Here is a 17,956-nt window from a genome sequence, read left to right as displayed (position 1 = left end):
ACCTGCAAAGACCTCGAACGCCGGAGATGAGAGAGAGAAAGAGGCCGCGGGAGTCGCGGGTCGGGCTCGGCGCATTAAGCAATCTGTGGCAGCAAAAAGTTCGTCGCGATTGAGTTGATGGAATTTCCAGTTTGAAGGCTCCTACGCGCCCAGTGGGGCTACTCCCAAAACAGCAACCAGCTTGGTACAGTGCTGCAGTACACGCAAACGGTGTCCACACTGTACACACTTGACATGATTCTCAGAAAGTAAGAGTTGATAATCTAGACAAGGTGGACACAGGGAACCAACGACGATGCATATTTTGATACTCATAGGAAGGACTTCAAAGGTATTTTGATTCATTACCGTTTTAGCAAATGCTCCGCACCTAGTCTGCACAATTGACAGCAGAAATACCACAACTCCAGTGTAACCATTGCCGCCCAACGCCAACATCAATACATGCCATCTTTCCCAACCCGGGGGTGTATCAAAGCTCACTCATATGCGCATAACACCATCACAAGGTACTTTCGTCCAGTCGTCTCTTGCCCATGTGTCCCTACATTATTCCTTCTCCAGGTCCTTGGGGCTTGGGTCACCGATGCCATCCTCATTGATCGCAAAGAGACAGTCACTCTCCGGCAAACAGGGGCTGTCGTAGATCTTGGCGACACGAGTCTCGCCTCGACCCTTTCTCAAGCTGATTCTCGTCGTACTTGCGTGGGCGATAATGTTACCACCGATTGGCTTCTTCGGGTCGGGGTTGAACATGGCACTCGGTCCACCATCAACCTGTGCGACGACTTGGTTGGTGATCACCACGGCAATACCAAACTCGTCGGCGAGACGCTGAAGCGTGCGCATAAATTTGGCCAGGTGAGTCTGTCTCGACGAGAGTTCACCTCGGCCCAAGAAATCGGTTCTGTAAAGCGCCGTCGCACTGTCTACAATGAGGAGCGAGAATCGGGTCTCGCACATCATGGCACCAGCCTGCTGGAGGAGCTGGAGCTGGTGATCTGAATTGTACGCGCGAGCATAGGCCACATTGTCGAGGACCTCTTCTCCGGAGAGACCGAATCTGTTGGCGACGGCCAGCAGTCGAACGGGTCGAAAGGTACCCTCAGTGTCAATATACAGACACTTACCCTCTCCGCCACCCATGTCAAAGGGCAGTTGACATGTCACGGCAAGAGTGTGGCAAATCTGACTCTTTCCCGTGCGGAACTCTCCAAACAGCTCAGTCACCGATCCGGTCTCGATACCACCGGCGAGAAGTGTATCCAGCTGCTTGGAGCCAGTCGTGATAGAGATGAGCTCGCTTCGTCGTTGGTGCATCTCCGTGGCGGTCGTGAAGCCCATTGGCACAAGTTTCGAGGCTGATTCCCTTCAGTCAGATTGATTTGCGCAATTGTGTGAGATGGGTTTTCGTACCTTCGGCAAGAATCTTGGTTGCCTTTTGTTCCGAAATGCCTTTGATCTGCTCCAACATGCGGCGCGGGGTATACGCTACTGACTCTACGGTGTTGAAGCCGCCGTCGACGACCATTTGGATATCGCGCTTCGTCAAGCCGGCAACTCCCTTTTTCTTCATCAGCACGCCATACACAACGCGAAGGCAGTCTGGTCGGAGCTTACCTCGAGCGCAGTGAGTGGCGTAGGCGCGCCAGGCCCGGTCATGCCGCTCTCATCGCCATTGTGGCTCTCGTCGTAGCCGTCAGCGTCAGCCATTGTGCTCGTAGATGTGAGAAATGAGACGTCGAACTGTGTATACACGAGGGAAATGACAGCAGTGCACGCGCAAAGTCGGACGTCAGGAAACGAGTTAGGTGTTCATACGATTGCCAAATTGTTGATGGTGGGCGAAACGCGGGCTCTTAAGACGCGTCGGGGACGACTGGTGGTGGCGACTAATCGAGAAGAAAATACGCCAAATCACGTGCGGCAATTAAGAAGCCGGTCGGCCCCACCGTGTGCCTGGAGTTAGCGTCATATTAAGACGCTCCGTGCTTCCCTCATCAAACTCACCACTGACACCCCAAGGTAACAGCGCGACAATTGCTAATCATGACATCGTTGAGCTAAGGCATTCGCAATTGTGTCGCATGTAAATGCCAGACTTCGATTCATTTGATATACTCTGTGCATCAGCGTTAATTGTATTCGAGAGCTTGCAACAACCCTTCTATGCGTTGAAGTCTCCAGCTCAAGCTGGGCTAGATATCATCACTCTACCATCTGGAGTCAAGTTAAGCTCACAATCAGACACAGCGACGAGTTATAAATGGATTCAATCGTTTTGTTTTTAACCTTGTTTCATTATCATTGCTAGTATATAGCGAAGGAAAGAAAAGAAACCCGAAACACCAATCCCAATGCAAGAGACCCATTAATGCTCATCCCCCCATCAAAGTCCCATTTCCTATTCCCTCAATTCTCATTATTGTCGTGTTGTACAATTGGAAGGATTATAGCCATAGTCGTCTTTTAGTTGATGAAGATGCGGCGAGTCTCGTGCTTGGGAGCCTTGGGCACCCGGATGGAAAGGATACCATCCTTGAACCCAGCCGAGACGGCGTCTTGCTTGATCTGGCCGGGGAAGTTGAAGACCCGGCTGAACTCGCCAATGCTGCGCTCCGAGACCCAGTACTTTGCGTTGTCGACGGGTTCCTTCTTGGCAGCGGCGGCGTGGTGGTGCGCGACAGCAGAGGCAGACTTGTCGACCTCGGCGACGGTGGTGGCGGGGGTAGGCTGCGCGGTGGAGTTTGTCTCGTCGTCCTCTTCATCCTCGACGGTAGCCTGGTGAGGCGAGCGAGGGCGCTCAGTGCCGGTGGTGCTGGCGGCGTCATTGTTACCGCCGTCGGTGATGGCGCCGCTCATCTCAGTTCCGGAGGACTGCTGGAGGAGGCCCGCGGGCGGGGTGCCGGCGGTGTAAGACCGCTCGACGCGGCCGCGGATGTGGAGGGTGTGCGGGTCGGTGAACTCGATGGAGACGTCGTCCTTGCTCATGCCAGGGAGCTCGCCATGGAGCTCATAGGCGTCCTCGACCTCGCGGACATCAAACTTGGGCTGGAAGGTCGGGACGTGGTTGCGGTGGGTGCCGCGGGCGCCGCTGGAAGGAGTGCCGTTGCCCTGGCGGGAGTAGTTGTCAAAGTCCTCCAGAAGGCGGAAGAGAGGGGTGAAGGAGGCGTCGGAGTTGTAGAAGTTGCGGGGGAAGAAGGCCATTTTGATGGTGTTGTTGTTGTTGGTCGTTGAGAGGGTGTGAAGTGGTTGTATGGTGGATTGATTGATGAGTAGAAAAACTGTAGTGATTGCGAGAGCTGGTTGTTTTGTTGTGTGTATGAGAGAGTTGTAGCTGTGTTTGCTTGTTGTTGTTCTTGATGTTCTGATCTGATGAGAAAAAAGTCGGCGGTAGAGGCGATCAAGACGACCGATTTATACAACTGAAGCAGGCATCATCGTGCCTTCCCCAGCGTTCCGGAAACATCGCTGAAAAATCAAAGAATCCGCTGCAAGGCCCTTCGAGAATGGACTCGCGCATCGGAGAAGGGACGCGCATGCTGCGAAAGCCTATTCTGGAGGGATCTGTAAGCTTCTCTTTGGCGATGGCCTCACGATGGGAGAGGGTTCTGGTAGCTTCGGAGGTGTGGAAGCTGCTGGAACCTTCCAGCGGTTTCCATTGGCCTTCGCCACCGGCACAGCTATACATTACTCAACTCAATCCCATTGAAATTTAGGGTGGAAAACCATTCAAGTCAATTGAGCTCTCTCACTGACACTTCAATCAGTCGATAGTTCCCCATTGATCAATACGATAAACATGTCAATATCCGAAATGTAGAAACCGCATCTTCAGACCTTCGAAGAGCAGCTCGAAACCGTTGTAAGTCGCCGTGGTACATCCACCTGGCCTACTTTTTAGAGTTTCGGCCTCCGACAAGGGTTCAGCAAGACGCAATCCGTCATCTGTCCAATCAAATTTCGACCCCCGACGTCAAACGGATGGTCCGTGCCGGGCACCTCTCCTCCCCCTCCCCGGCCCCCAGCTCGCCTAGTCACACAGACTTGTCCATGACAGAAAGCCGACCAAAAAAAAGAGTCCAGACTCTCAATCGCCCATGGCCAGGTCCAGACTCTTAGGTATTCCAAACCAGCCCGCGGGATCCCCATCATCGTGTTGGATCCTGCAAATCGGGGTTTGTAGTGTGATACAGCCCACGGCGACTCCCGTTTTAGTCTGCATGTCCGGTCTGGTTCCCGCGAAACCTGTTGCACAATTATCTACGCCCACTTTCTATGGAACCATGGCACATGGGTAGTGAGAGAGAGTGAGAGAGCGGGGTTGAGAAAAAAAAGATTGCAATGCAGCAGGCCGTTTGAGAAGGACGAGCCGATGCCGGTGGCAGCTTACGGCATTGCTGAGTCAAACTCTTACCTCAGGTAATTCGGATACGTCAAACCCGCACGTCGTAGCGTCTCCGGCCCTCTGGGATTTGGTATCTCACAATACGGTGGTCCTGGCAGTGTGGTGGTGTACCTCATAACGTGGGGAAAACGTTCGCCTCACTCCAGAGACGGAGACCCTCAGTAATCATCCCGTTGCGATCATTATAGTAACCCCGCCGCAAGAACTTGGACGAGATATCGGTCTGGACGGACATCAAGTAAAGAAGTGGCGGAAATTCAAGGCCTGTTACTCCGTGCCGTGGATTCAAATGATTGTGGTGGTGCTCCGTACCCCTGACGATAAAATCTGTCAGTTTGCACACTCAAATGTAACGGTACATCATACACGCTAGCTTCACTTTTCGACGAAAAACATCGAATTGGATCTGACGAAAAAGTCAGTCGATCCCACAGACATTCCCTGATCAACTGATCAACTGAACGGGAAGTTCGCGCATCTTGACATCAATTTCAAGTAACCAAAAATCGGCAATTGAATGACATGCGCCTGGTCAGCCATGCGACGAGGAAACCTTGCCAATTAAGGTTTGAGGTCGCAGTTCGAGTCGTGATCCCGACGCTCGTCCGGGTTCATCCCTTCCAGGGTCAAGCCACAATGTGGATGTCGCCACCGTAAACGTGCCACAGCTGATCGACGACATGTCGTGGATTCGCAGTAGGAATGGCATATTAACCAACTCTTTCAAGTCCTGCATTTTGCCTTAACTCGTCGGACCAAGTGGGAAAGCAAATGCATAGGGCGGGATATGATAAATGGAGAAAATCTGCTCCTTTGACCAGTCCATCCGTACCAACTGTCCCGGTAGCTGTCACATCGCCCAGGCACCGCCCCTTCAACTCCAAATTCATGGGCAACATACACCAAATTCTTTCGTAGAATTAGACAGCCAGATTAGATACATTGAGAAGCAGCACATCCAGATAACCAACCATCACAGCGCTCGCCATGGCCTGCATATGCGGCTGTTGTCGTAAAAACATGTCCAACCGATCGTAAACCACAGAGTCCGGATCAAAATCAACTAATGCCTGAGAAATGAAGTCTCGGCTAAGTCGCCAATAATACCGATGACGGTGCCGGTTATTGTTGGTACTGTGGCCTCATGGGCGGATATCCTGCAATCATCGCCATTCCGGGTCGCATAGCCGGCACTGAACCTGGACCAGGACTCTGAACTCTATTGAAGAGCCCAATCAGCCTTCTTCCGACGGACGGTTCCAGCTCGGTGCCGTCTCTCGCGATCTTGACCTCGCGGTTCGAGTTCCATGGATTACGAAGACCCCTGGTGCGGTAAAATGGCAGTCGTGCCGTTGACAGCCATTCGAGTTTGAAGGGCTTCCCCCAAGCCTTGGTGTTACCATCGGCTTCTTGGTTCCCGCTCTTACGGCTGCTCGCATCGCTCTGTTCCATTTCGGGTTCCTCTTCCTCGTCACCACTCTCTCCATCCTCACGCTCTGCTTCCCAGAAGATGGTGCCACGGGCCGAATCATCAATGATCCTGCCCTTGGGCGCGTACTCTGTGGGTTCGGTAGGAATTGCCTTCGGCAAGTCGACATCGTTAGCGGACTGTGCCTTGGGGGCAAACTCGATAGCGGCGTCCGGGTCTTCGTTAATTTGAGATGTCATTCTTGCGTATCCGAAATATTCGCCCGATTTGTTCGCAGAAAACACCAAGTAGACATTGTCGACGGCCTATAGAAATAAGTCAGAGATGCAAGACTAGACCTTCATGATGCTGCTTACATTGAAAGCGGCATTCAGCGTATCCTCATTGTGAGACTGGGTTGCCCAGATCCCCGTCCTGACACTAAGCTCGAGATCCTCCACAGTCAAACTTTTCAGGATGAAGAACTTATCCTTCTGAGATGTTGCTTCTACTGCGGTGACGGGCTTGACATTATTGGACTCTGCCACTGCCACTTCGGGAGTAGCTTCAGTAGCGCTTGGCGGTGCAGCGACATCGTGAGGCGTTTGCGATCCAGAAGAGGCCGCTGGGCCTGTGGGTGCTGTAACACCTGTTGCGCCCTCGACAGTGCTCTTGCGCAAGCGGCTGACCAGGCGAACGGACTGGAATTTAGAATCGTGTAATTTTTGTTGAGCCGTCACGCATGTTTGTTCGTCTTTGAAGTTGGCGAATGCACAGTTGCTTTTCGATATCAAGAATAGGGACTCGAGGCCGTTTGCCTCCTTGCACACGTGGTGGACGAGGTTCATAAGGTCGGTTTGAGGCGGAAGATTTCCAACCCAGATCGCATGTCCTGATAATATTGTCAGCGAGCGAGTTTGACTCTTCGACTTGCAACAAGACTAACCACTTTGACGCGGTTTCCGCGGTGGCCCGCGTACAACCCCGGATCGACCTTCACCTACATCTATAGTTCGGTCAGTGATGTCTCTCCGACACGTTGGCACTGAGCGCGCAATACCACTTGACCTGTGGCTCGAGGGAGCGTTCATACCGCTAGGGTCGATTCCGTTGGGCATCTGAGGCATGACTCTAGGGTCGCTGTGTCCGGTGTTCGTTCCCATGTACTGTGCCGAGACCATGGGATTGTGAAGAGCTTGATTCTGGGAGTAGTGGCCAGCTGGAGGATAGTAGTACCCTTGAGGGATCTGATTATGCTGCGGGTGGTTCATAACCATTTGGCTCGGGTAGTATCCCATGTTTGGGCGAGCTTGCTGCTGAGTCGGAGAGAGCTGGTTGGTGTAGTAGTGCTGCATCTGGTGGTGCTGCGGCATGTAGTATTGCGGGTTTCCCATGGGCATCGCGCCTTGGCCAGGATACTGAGGAGCCATCTGTGGCATCTGCGGCATCATCGAAGGCGACGATGTGGCCGGGCTGAATCGCTGCTGTTGATGCTGCGGCTGGCCACCGGGCACGTAATGCCCATGCCTCATGTTTGACTGGGGCAGCGCGTTCGCCATGTTGTTCATGTTGAAATTCCCGGGGCGACCGGCTGCGGGCTGCTGAGCCATGTCGAGTTGAGACGAAAAGGCATGTTGCGGAGGGCCGTACTGCTGATGCTGCAGATGGGGGATGCCTTGAGCTTCCATCCTGGACTTCTCGTCTAGAAGAATGGGCGAAACACTTGCAGCGTTTGCGTTTAAGCCCTGGTGAGAGTCCACAATAGGATACTCGGTGACGTTGGGAGGAGATTGAACATCTCCCATTTGTATGGTGATGGTGCGAGCTGTATCGGAGTCTAAGCCGCCCACAAACTGTCGTAATCGAATTAGCAAAATGCCCAAACGTCGGCGGCCGGGACCAACGGCGCCAGCAAGCCGGACTGAGGTCCATCTAGTAGTTTATACCTTCGGTAAAGCACTAGTCCAAGCCCCCGGAGCTCTGGGTCGACTGACAGCTCTAACGGAGCAAAACCCAGACGAGAGGAGAGACGGTCAGGATGTGACGGGAAGTATGTATGATTCTAGGCGCCACAACGAGATTGAGCTATTTGCGGTAGATGAGTGGAAGCCCACGTTGTGGCCAATGTGGCTAGTTTGCACAGCCTTTGAAGGAAAGGGGGGGATTTCCCTCTGGAAAGTCACGCTTCCGAGCGCCCAAGGGTATATGTGGCAGTTAACCCTGCTCAGGAAGGAGCGCGTGCGATGTGTGGCTCAATGAAATTCCTAGAAGGCGATCAGCTCGTCTGGGCGTCCAATACCAATGCAGAGAAGAGCCCGAAGCAGGGGGGGCTGCGTAGTCTTTGGTACCAGGGTGATGGAGGGGGAGCTGCCGAAGATGACGGGAAGGACGAAGAAACGAGACGCGAGGGGCTAGGTTAGGGAACTCCAGGCATGCACATCGTGTGGAGAGGTGCGGCTTCAGTATGGTGCGGTTGCCACTAAACGAGGGCTGTCTCTTACCTGAACTTCGGGGCGCCGACGCAGGGGTTGTTGCTTTACTGGTAGATCGATGTTCTACGAGTTACGAGTCCAATGATGTAAGACGAATGCGAGCTCAGGACTTGATGATAGGATGAATACACGTCAAGGTGACGATGTGATGTTGTGCAGCAGAGGACATCCAATCCAGTGCGATTCAAGAGAATGAAGAAGTATGGAGAGTCGACGACTGAGAAGCCCCCAGTGGCAAGACGAGACTCGACCGGTTGAAAAAGACCAAGTCAACGTAAGCGAGGGTTTAGACAGAATAGTCCTGGCGTACCAGTTAGAGGTTGCTGTGGTAGCTGCGTGATGAAGGAGACACCAAGAGTGCTTCTTCTCCCAACGCCCAATGATATTTATGGAAGAAGGAAGGAAACGGCTATCATGAGATCCGGGCAGTAAAAAGAGAAAGGCGTGGAATAGCAGCACAAGGAAGGTGACGAGTTACCGACAGGATGGTGGCCAAAACCCAAGGGCCGGGTATCTTGCACAAGCAAGCAGAATGTGGAGGCTCTCAGAATCCTAGTTACTTGTTGAGCAATAAGAAAGCTATGGGCAAGCGGCGACTGAGGCGTAGGGGTTTGAGAGAAAACGTTGGAGGAGTTGTGGGATGCCAGAAGCGCACGTACTGAAGTAGAGTAGATGGCGCAGGATAATGCCCACAGTTTCGAGCTCGGGGGAGCTGTCGAGGAGGTGCTGGAGCACTGGAGGTGGATTCCAAGATTGCGCCGTTGGCCGACTCGAGGAGAGCTCCGAGATGTAGGCGGCAACCACTTCGCCGCTATGCGTCCGTTGTTGTCGTAGTGTATGCGTCGCACCTTTTCTTTTCTTTTCAAAGATATCACAAGGAAGAGGCCGAGATGGCAGTGCTGATGAGCGAGAGAGGACTGCCCGGCTACACTACACCGAGGCAGTTGTGAGAGAGAAGACAGGACGAGTCGAAGGTCGAGTCTGGGTGAGCGACGGGTAAGGCGAGAGGGAAACGACCGGGCCAGACAGTGGGTTAAGTGGCGTTCGAGGAGGGGTGGGTTTAGAGGCGAGAGGCGTGTGAGTGTAAGTGTATGTGTATGTGTGTGCGAGAGAGAGAAAGAGAGAGAGAGAGAGAGAAGCCAAGGGGCAGACAAGAAAAGCAGTGCAGTTGGAGATGGAGAGACCGAGATGAAGAGACAGAGCCACAGCCTGCCGCTTCATGGGATACCTACCTAGAGTGGGCAGAGGTTGAGAGAGAGAGAGAGAGAGAGAGGCACAGAGGCACAGAGGCACTATACTAGGTCGTAGGTAGAAGGTCTCGCTCTCAGTCCTGGCCAGTTCAGCCCAGATGGAATGGGGAAGAGAAAGGAGGGATGGGAATTGAGGAGGAGGAGGAGGAGGAAGAGAAAAAAGGCATACACCTCACACCGTAGGGAGGGGTGGCGGTAGAAGGGGCGATGCGGGTAAGGGGAGCATCCATGGTGTGGGAACGAACTGATGTGCATGGCCAGGTGCCCGTTCTGGAACCAGTAGCATCAAATTGGATGAAGAAAGATGGGATTTTTTTCTTCGGTTCTTGGCTGCCGCTCTGAGATGTGCAAGGGACACAGATGTGGTCGGGTGGCCCTCCCACTTGGCCGGGCCACGAACTAAACTAGACGAAAGTAGCTTGTCGCCTTGTGTCAACAGGGATGGACTCGTAGATGGAAGTCTTGTTCTCATGATGAATGCGACGGTATGGGCACTTAAGCACGAGAGCTACCGAATCACAATCAATCGAGAAATTGCAGAGAGCGAGGAAGAGAGACACAGAGAGGGAGAATGATGTGTAAGAGAGAGAGAGAGAGAGAGAGAGAAAGCAAAATATCCGCCTATCAAGGCACCTTACTTGATCCATACACTTGTAGCTCAATGGTGATATGAACATAGTAATACAGGTATCGACAGACAGACTGACTAAGTATGAGATAACCTTGGTACAGATGGAGACCTCGAAAACAGAGACAAAAGGGCTAATGGAAACGAGAGAGCGAGGTGCAGAGCAGACGTTGCAGAACAGAGTGACAAGAGTAGAGCAACGACAAACAACACAAGAGACGAGCAGGGCGGCAGGTGGAGGAATCCGATGGAGAGCGACCCAGTCTTGCATTTCGCCACTCGACCCGCCGAGCCACTTTCCAGACACAGAGTCAGGAAGGGAAGCAATCTGTGTCCGAGTACGTAGCTAAGTAACGAGTAGCAAGTGAAAGCGCGAGAAGGTACGCAGTAGAATGAGGTAAGGTACTGTGGCCTGTGGTCTGTGGCTAAAGTACTTCCGCGCTTCTCCCTCGTGCTAGGTTTTCTTCCTGCTGCCAAGTACTACAACGTGCCGACTTGATCTGCTCAGCTTGCCTGCCTGCCTGCCGACTGTTTACAGTATGTAGAAAATCCAAGGTTACTTTCAAGAAAAAGTGCAAGGGGATGGGGGAGGAAAGAACAAGAGCCCCAGAAAACAAGAACGAGAGACAGGGACCGCGCTTGCTCGCCCACTCGTTCGATCTCGCTCTGGTCTTGGTGTCTTGTTAGTCCCGTGTCTGGCCCGGACGCCCAACCACATTGGTCCTGGGCCTCCCTCAGTCACCCAAAGTCGCCTCCCGGTACGTATCGCTTGAGGTACTCGGCGCGGTACATCAAGAGTACAGGGGGCAGGTACAATCGCTCCCGCTACTACTTCGTACGTACGTCGTATCTCCTTGAGCTCCATGTGCTGCTCCCTGCAATTCAAACTTTTTTGTCTTCCAGCTTTGGCGCCTTCTTCTTGACTGACGTTGGCTTTTCCCCATCACTTGATGGATCGCTAGCCTCAAATTCTAAACAAGGCGTGCCAGGCGGGTGGCGGATACCTAACTGATAGGCATCGCATTCGCAGCTGTGTACTATCAATAGCTGATCAACCCCCTGTTGTCCATAAACGCAGCAAAACATCGGAATCCTCGAGACCCTTTCCCAGATCATTGCCTGCTTTTCATTGCTTTTTCTTCGCTTTTAGGCTTGTGAGTTTGGGCGTTGGGTACTGCTGCTGCACAGCTGCGACACGGCATCATGCGTTATTCGCACAGAGTAACAGCACCTAGTCCAAGAGGAAAAAGGACGCATCGGGCTGCTGTTACTGGAGCTCACAACCGCATCTCCCGGTCCAGTCCTCCAACTTCGCCCTACGTAGTACATCTCCAGCTTTGCCCAATTGGGGTTGAGCTTTATTTTGCCGTAACCTCACCCTCGCATCTAACTGACTTGAGTTCGGGTAACAGCAACGTGCTCAACTGGTGATCTGGGGGCGGCTATGCGCTTCCGAGGCCAATAGCAGGTAGGTGTAGGTAATCCTGAGAGTGAGCTATCTAGCATCGGCGGTGGAGTGGCTCGAGAAAACGTGCGCCTAACATGCCTATGGATCCGTACAGCATTTGTGTTGGCGAGACCCATCCCATCTAACCAAGCTACATCGGTATGAGGCTTGGAGGATAGTCTTATGTCTCATTTCTGCCTCACAGCATGGCAATTTGTAATAAGGCCTGTGAGGCCTACTGGCTCAGTGGTCGTTTACCACAGAGTCAACGGCTCGCCGAAATTCGCCATCGCGCCTTTGGAAAGTCATGACGTATATGACCATACCAGTCCCAGCAAATTCAGTAATCCTTCCATCTTTGAAATATGTTCGGTGCCGCGCTTGCAGGAATCTGCCCTGTAGCATCGCAGGCCAGTCTCTCCCATCGGTGCCGGTACATCATCCCTTTTCAGCCAAGGCCTTGCTGTAGTGTGTCCAGGCATCAGTCGGTTGTCGGAAACGCAGACGCCTTAAAACTGCCAGCGCGAAACATAGGAGTGGTCGAGGACAAGGGCGTGAAAGAGGTTGAGATGTCTGGCAGATTCCTTCATCCGCTATGGATCGAGGGCTGCATCGAGAAATCCGCACTCCTCCCGTCCAATGCCCCAGGCTGCAGGCTCATCCAGTAACAAAGGGAATCAGACTTGGGAAGCGTCGCGCTAAGACTGTGAGAGGCTCAAATTGCAGCACGAGTTGGGTTGGCTGTGAGCCGCATGAGGGAGCCATTGTGCGGGGAGACCGGTGGTCTAGACCATTCTCCCCTTACCCAGACAGCCCGTAAGTTGTAACACGCTCATCTGGATGATCTCCAGGCAAGAGAGGCCTGTAGGTCAACGCGGGCCCTCGGCCCATCGGTGGTCTGATCACTCCATAGCCCCCAAGTTGTTTCTCCGGCTCGCCAACGGCAGTAGTAAATTGTAATAAGACAAGCTAGACAAGCTGGCCAAGCGTCCGAATCCACGTGCTTGGGGCAGAGGTGGTACAAACATCGATGAACACTGTCGAATATCACAATCGTTGATGGAAGCCATGCTACGAAAGCTTGATAGATGAAGAGAAGAGAGGAAGCGGAATAACGCGAGGACTGGGCCAACGCAGGAGCTGGAGTATCGAGTGGAAGGCTGAAAGTGGCCATCGAGGACTAGGTAGGCCGAGCATGCCTCAGTTGGAGACGTTGAGTCGTCGGAGTATTGTAGATGAACAAGTGGACTCGACTCATACAGTGCCAGCGAGGGACAACGATGGAGGAATTGGGGGACCAGACAACTCCATCGCGCCGGAGAGTGTGCGACGAGTCGGGAGTAACGAGATCATCGAGACGTTGGAGTCTTGGAGTAAAGATTTGCAGCAATATGGGGCACGGCGTTTGTGCCACTGACCAGTAGCCGTGATTCAATCGCGAATCGCGATTGTACGTGCAGGTGGTGGTAGGTAGTGTGGAGACCGCGCGGTTCACCCCACGTCCAGTCCACTGTCACTTGTCAGCGTGCTTGACGCGGTCGGATGCCATAGTGAGCCGGCGACAGTCCTTTGTCTGAGCGATTTGGCGGTTTGGACGGAAGCCGAAGTGTGGACATCCCAAGTGGAAGGGGTGGTGGTGGAGAAGTGAGATGAGGAGGAGGCTGGAGTTGCGGCCAGGGTCCGCGGCGGAAACGGGAAGCTTTCACAGTGAAGTCTGAGGTGATGGTGACTGATCCGACACCGACCACAATGCGCATCTGTCGCCTCGCCTACAGTGGGAAATCGGTCTGGATAGAACCCCACCCACCCCCGCTATTCTGTCCTACGCTCCAACTTGGAGGGTTCAAGGCCAAGGAAAGAACTGCACGGTGACATTTGACGCAAGTATGCAAATCCATCTCCGCCGGTTCTTGTTCCCCTTCCACCTTCCACTCCAAGAGTCCAAGCATCATGACTCCATGAGATGGAGACTTGGAGCATTGGAAAAACTCTGTCTTGAGGAGCTCGGTCTCTTGCCGGAGTGTCTCCGAGTAATGCCAATTTGCGAACTGCGAGTTCACCCTCCGAGACGTAAGGTATCTCTGTCTCTCTCTCTTTCTCTCTAGCCTTGCTTGACATGGAGTCAGCTTCACAAGTGGTTTTCAGGGTCCAACAACTCGATGTACGATTGGGTATTCTATTGGACCAAATGGGAATAAGGTCGCGTTCACAGATAGGGGGATCCCTTTGAGTTTGGGGGCCATCTGCACTTGATTGCATTGTCTTGGCTACCTCACCTTACGGATAGGCACTTTCCCTAGGTAAGCTGAGTTGGCCAAGTTTGTCCCTGCTTTTTTGCCTTGTTCCTCCTTTCCTCCCGGTTACAACTATCATTTGTCTCGCCTCGCCTGCCTCGCCTCATGTCTCTCCGCTCCTTCCTCCTTGAAGTACTGCTCCAGTCTGCTTGCTGTGACATTGAAGACTACTTACCTCATAGGTAAGGTAGGGAACTTTGGATACGTGCCTTGTACCGTACAGAGCAGGTACCTGCGGATGTACTCGTGAAGGTACTCACCCCCCCCCCCCGGTCTCCTTACCCGAAATCTCTTGCAACCACGACTATCCAAAGCCGCCGCGCCAAATTTTGACGGCACCGTCAACATGGGATTCTCCAAACTTTTCGATTTTTTTCAGACCTCCACTTGCATTGCGTCCCCCCTCCCCCCCACTGCCCTTGAAGGTCTCCTCCTCTCCTCTCCAGCAGGCCTGATCCCTTCATTGACGCCAACTGGCAAGCCGAAAGCCTGCAGTGGCAGCATTTTTGCTTCTCCCGCAACCATCTCGAATGCTTGTGGCAAAAAGGCCTGTCTCAAGCTTGTTGGGAAGCTTTCTTACGGTGCTCGCAGCCAGTCACCCGTCAAGCAATTGTCCAATCTCATCGTTGCTTTCACTTCGAGATACCTCTCCGGCGCCAACCCCGACAGCCCGAGTCATCGCCCGAACCCTGTGCCTGAGCAGCAGGACCCTTACCCGTCCACCGCAACCATCTGGGTCCAATCAATCGTGGCAACTCTAGTGCAGCTATCCAGACTTGTGACAGCCGGAAGTTCCTCTCCGGGCCAAGTCGCTACTTGTATATTGTACACAACCTGCACTTACATCTGTGACTACTTGGCCGAGATCCAATCATCCTCCGGATCATCGCAATATGCTTGGAAAGGGTTTACCAGGAAATCGGGGCCGCCGGAGGTGGAAATGAGCAAAAACAAAGCAGAAAATATCCACGGCGCACGCCGTCCAAGGATGCGAGCATGCCAAACTGCCGTTTGACGCCAGAGACGCCGCGCGGCCGAGTATTGCGGCTTGCCGGTCGGAGTTTCGCCACAACTGACCAAGGCTCCAGCTTGACCGGCGCCGATCCTTTACCCCATCCGCACCGAGATCTGCGTTGCATGTGGCACGCATCCTCCGAGAATCGTCACTGCTACCACATTATGATCCGGGGGTGAGATCATGGCACGCATGGCTAGAACCCGTCGAAGCAGTACAATTGAGGGTTCTTTTTGCACCCCGACCCCGGAAACATGCCACCCGAAGTCCCATGCGTGCGGCGTGCCATGGTCAATAACCTACCCGGACATGATACGGCGTTCTACTGATAGCCAGGCACTTCAGGTGTACTTGCGCGAGCCATTGATGCCTTGAGAAGAAAACGCCCACATTGCCGAGCGCATCAGACATTTGAAGGACTGGCCGGCTCACAGCTTCATTGACGACCAACACCAAGGGCGCCAGACGCCCGGTCGCACAGATGCACGGTACCTCGCCGTCACGGCACGGCGCCTTGTCTTCAGCCGCTAAGGCTGGTCTGGCAGCTTTCTCCGCGGCTAGTCTGCCGTTACGGGACACAAATGAGTTAGTTAATGCAGTCTACAGTGGCCCGGTGCACATGAAAGGAGAACGGCATTCGACCGAGAGACTACCGGTAGTGAAGTCGCTACGTTCCGCAATCATCTTGGCGCCGTATTACCTCATCAACTTGTTGGAGAGGCGCCAGTGGTTGGTTTGAAATCCGTCACTCGAAGACGGTGCAGCGGCATATCCCATGTCGATGACAACACAGGGCAGCCTCAAATGATGATCAGCCAAAGTCGCTGGTGACAAGGCGGCTCAAACTCAGCACTCCCTCTCGCTGATATGGTAAGTGAGGCACTTGGACGCTTGGCCAGTCGCCGCGGCTGCATGGAGAGAAGCAGCTATTCGAGACAACAACATACAGGTGACATCGCCTTGACATATAATTTGACCCTCGGACGCGGGACACGCAATTGCGGTCTTCTACTTCAAAAGTCGCAGCCTCGTTTCTTCGCAACCAGAACCATATTCCGCTTAGTGCAGTCGGGCCGACAGCTTTCAGCGTCAGTGCTTGTTCGGTTCAAAATGCCCGAGCTACAGAGGCTGTCGTCTAAAGCCATTGAGTTCTGCACTTGTCACTGGACTTCGACTTGGATTAACGACTTTGGCAGTTCTGTGCATCGCCATCTGACTTGGTCTCGACCGTGCGCCGCGGTGGCGACGCACAATCTGTCGCTTCAGAGGATTGTGTGCGATGTCGTTCGCCAGGTGGTCCATGTCTACCAGCCTAGCGCCTAGCAAACTTGAGACTCCTCGTCTGCGCAGTAGCAGACTTGATTTCGTTGGAGGAGCTGTCTCCGAGGCCCTGGACGATGATGCAAGTGTGTGCAACCACATCAACGACCCTTGCTGTTACAAGCCACACAGCAGATGCAACATCAGCCACGTCTAGCCCAAATACGCAACGATTATCTGTACATCCCATGCACGTCTGACGACGATTGACGACGATTTACAACGACCATTTGATGTTTCTATATAAACTCATCTCAACTAGAAATTGCAGTGTGCCTGACGTAATCCCGGGTAATGGCTATTCTCGAGATGGCAAATCCCCTGATCTGCCGAGAACTAACCAAATACCTCTCGAATACCGTCGTATCGGCATCCTCTCCACAATCGGCATGGACCGAAGATAAGATGCTTTTTTCCCGTCTTGGGTTGACACGCCTCTTTTCAAGCTCAAGCCTGTCCAAGTCGTATCAAGACGAAATATTGCCTGCAATGCTCATCGGCAATGCAACAAGGGTTCAGCTCTCCAGGCCTGCGACGTACTGGCACATGGTCCGTCCCTTCTTTACCACCGGAGGATCAGCATACGTCTCCAGTGGCAAACAGACCACCCGTTTTGTTGGAAGCTGAGATTTTCGGCGGTGCCTGGTGGCTTTGTAGGTAGTAGTGGTGGTGGTGGGGTTATGAGGACACCTTTGGAGAGTAAGCTTCCGACGACGATCGCATCTCGAAACTCTCTGGGCCCATAGCGGCATTGCGTCTGAAGAGGAGAAGCTTATGCTGGATTACGAATCAGTTTTTCGACGTTAGCTGTCAGTAGCCCGCCTTCCAGCCCTAGACGGTCCCGTAGTACTGTACAGTCGTAGAGTAAAGTAGCTTGAGACTCCAATAACCTTGTATCGTACAATTGTGGCAATGACAGGCAAGAAAATGTAGAGAGCTCATCTGCTCGGATGGCCTCCCCGCCAGCCCGGCGCGGGTCAGCTGGTCGTGAGGCCGGGGGGGGATTGAAAGCTGCAGTCTTGCTTCGTTCAAGCTACCAATGATACCCCGTACAACAGCTTCCCGATGAAAGGCATGTCCGTCACTACTCAGCATCACCCGCCAAGCTATTCGGTGCTCGCGGTTTTGGTTCATCAAACCCCCTGGCAAAAGCTCCAATCTCTAGAATCTCCAGGAGGCCCCTTTGATACGATTGACTCGGCCCTAACGCTGCCCCGTGATACCTAGCTTCCTCGGGCGTCTAAGACCGTTTCGCTACCGATATTCCGGATCACACAGGTTGGGGGAAGGGGCTCTAGCCGGCTTCCCAAGGCGAGGCTGTGCTCTCTCTAGAGAGGCACATCCATAGCGTAGATACCTATATGACAGCCAGACAGAGGCAAAGCCAGGCCCTACCAGGCGGTTATCTCAAACGGGGCGGGCGCCGAGTACGCGGTACTTTGCCACTTTGCTCCAAAGGTACTCGTCCGCGATCCTCTCCCAAAGAGCCTCCGTGCTTTCGTGCATCGTGCCCTCGCTAACTCGGTCCAGCCCGTACCCGTAGTCTGACAGGAACGGGCTGTCCAACGTCCAATACCCGTCCGCGATGTCCTTCCCTTCCTTTCTGCCCGCCCCTCGCTTGCTGCGCTTAGTGCCGTTTCTGGAACCTGCACCTGGACTTGGATCTGGAACCTGGAGCTTGGTGGTACCTATCA

General features: G+C 53.5%; 8 protein-coding genes across 8 annotated transcripts; 1 reads left to right on the top strand and 7 right to left on the bottom strand.

Moving 5' to 3' along the window:
• Positions 1–141: 141 nt before the first annotated feature.
• On the bottom strand, positions 142–315 carry CPAR01_05077 (uncharacterized protein; the record flags this gene model as incomplete). The annotated part of the gene is made up of 1 exon (XM_060489356.1): positions 142–315. One exon carries the CDS (start codon positions 313–315, stop codon positions 142–144), a length of 174 nt encoding a protein of 57 aa, XP_060350822.1.
• Positions 316–549: 234 nt separating this feature from the next.
• On the bottom strand, positions 550–1,713 carry CPAR01_05076 (DNA repair protein rhp51; the record flags this gene model as incomplete). The annotated part of the gene is made up of 3 exons (XM_060489355.1): positions 550–1,361; positions 1,417–1,564; positions 1,621–1,713. The coding sequence occupies 3 exons, from the start codon at positions 1,711–1,713 to the stop codon at positions 550–552; spliced, it is 1,053 nt and encodes a 350-aa protein (XP_060350821.1).
• A 756-nt stretch (positions 1,714–2,469) lies between these two features.
• CPAR01_05075 (hsp20-like protein) lies at positions 2,470–3,207 on the bottom strand (the record flags this gene model as incomplete). Its single annotated transcript, XM_060489354.1, has 1 exon — positions 2,470–3,207. One exon carries the CDS (start codon positions 3,205–3,207, stop codon positions 2,470–2,472), a length of 738 nt encoding a protein of 245 aa, XP_060350820.1.
• A 2,323-nt stretch (positions 3,208–5,530) lies between these two features.
• Positions 5,531–7,735, bottom strand: CPAR01_05074 (uncharacterized protein; the record flags this gene model as incomplete). The annotated part of the gene is made up of 3 exons (XM_060489353.1): positions 5,531–6,142; positions 6,194–6,708; positions 6,763–7,735. Coding segments are annotated over 3 exons (2,100 nt in total), but the record flags the coding sequence as incomplete, so codon positions are not given.
• Positions 7,736–8,694: 959 nt separating this feature from the next.
• Positions 8,695–9,372, bottom strand: CPAR01_05073 (uncharacterized protein; the record flags this gene model as incomplete). Its single annotated transcript, XM_060489352.1, has 1 exon — positions 8,695–9,372. A coding segment is annotated over one exon (678 nt), but the record flags the coding sequence as incomplete, so codon positions are not given.
• Positions 9,373–9,962: 590 nt separating this feature from the next.
• CPAR01_05072 (uncharacterized protein) lies at positions 9,963–10,457 on the bottom strand (the record flags this gene model as incomplete). The annotated part of the gene is made up of 1 exon (XM_060489351.1): positions 9,963–10,457. One exon carries the CDS (start codon positions 10,455–10,457, stop codon positions 9,963–9,965), a length of 495 nt encoding a protein of 164 aa, XP_060350817.1.
• A 3,816-nt stretch (positions 10,458–14,273) lies between these two features.
• Positions 14,274–14,942, top strand: CPAR01_05071 (uncharacterized protein; the record flags this gene model as incomplete). The annotated part of the gene is made up of 1 exon (XM_060489350.1): positions 14,274–14,942. One exon carries the CDS (start codon positions 14,274–14,276, stop codon positions 14,940–14,942), a length of 669 nt encoding a protein of 222 aa, XP_060350816.1.
• Positions 14,943–15,233: 291 nt separating this feature from the next.
• Positions 15,234–15,719, bottom strand: CPAR01_05070 (uncharacterized protein; the record flags this gene model as incomplete). Its single annotated transcript, XM_060489349.1, has 2 exons — positions 15,234–15,504; positions 15,643–15,719. 2 exons carry the CDS (start codon positions 15,717–15,719, stop codon positions 15,234–15,236), a joined length of 348 nt encoding a protein of 115 aa, XP_060350815.1.
• Positions 15,720–17,956: the final 2,237 nt, after the last annotated feature.

Source organism: Colletotrichum paranaense (genome assembly GCF_030867605.1).
Source record: "Colletotrichum paranaense strain IMI 384185 chromosome Unknown Scaffold_4.1, whole genome shotgun sequence".
Taxonomy (NCBI): Eukaryota; Fungi; Ascomycota; class Sordariomycetes; order Glomerellales; family Glomerellaceae; genus Colletotrichum; species Colletotrichum paranaense.
Note: the sequence above shows the minus strand (reverse complement) of the source record. Positions and strands in the feature narration are given on the sequence as shown.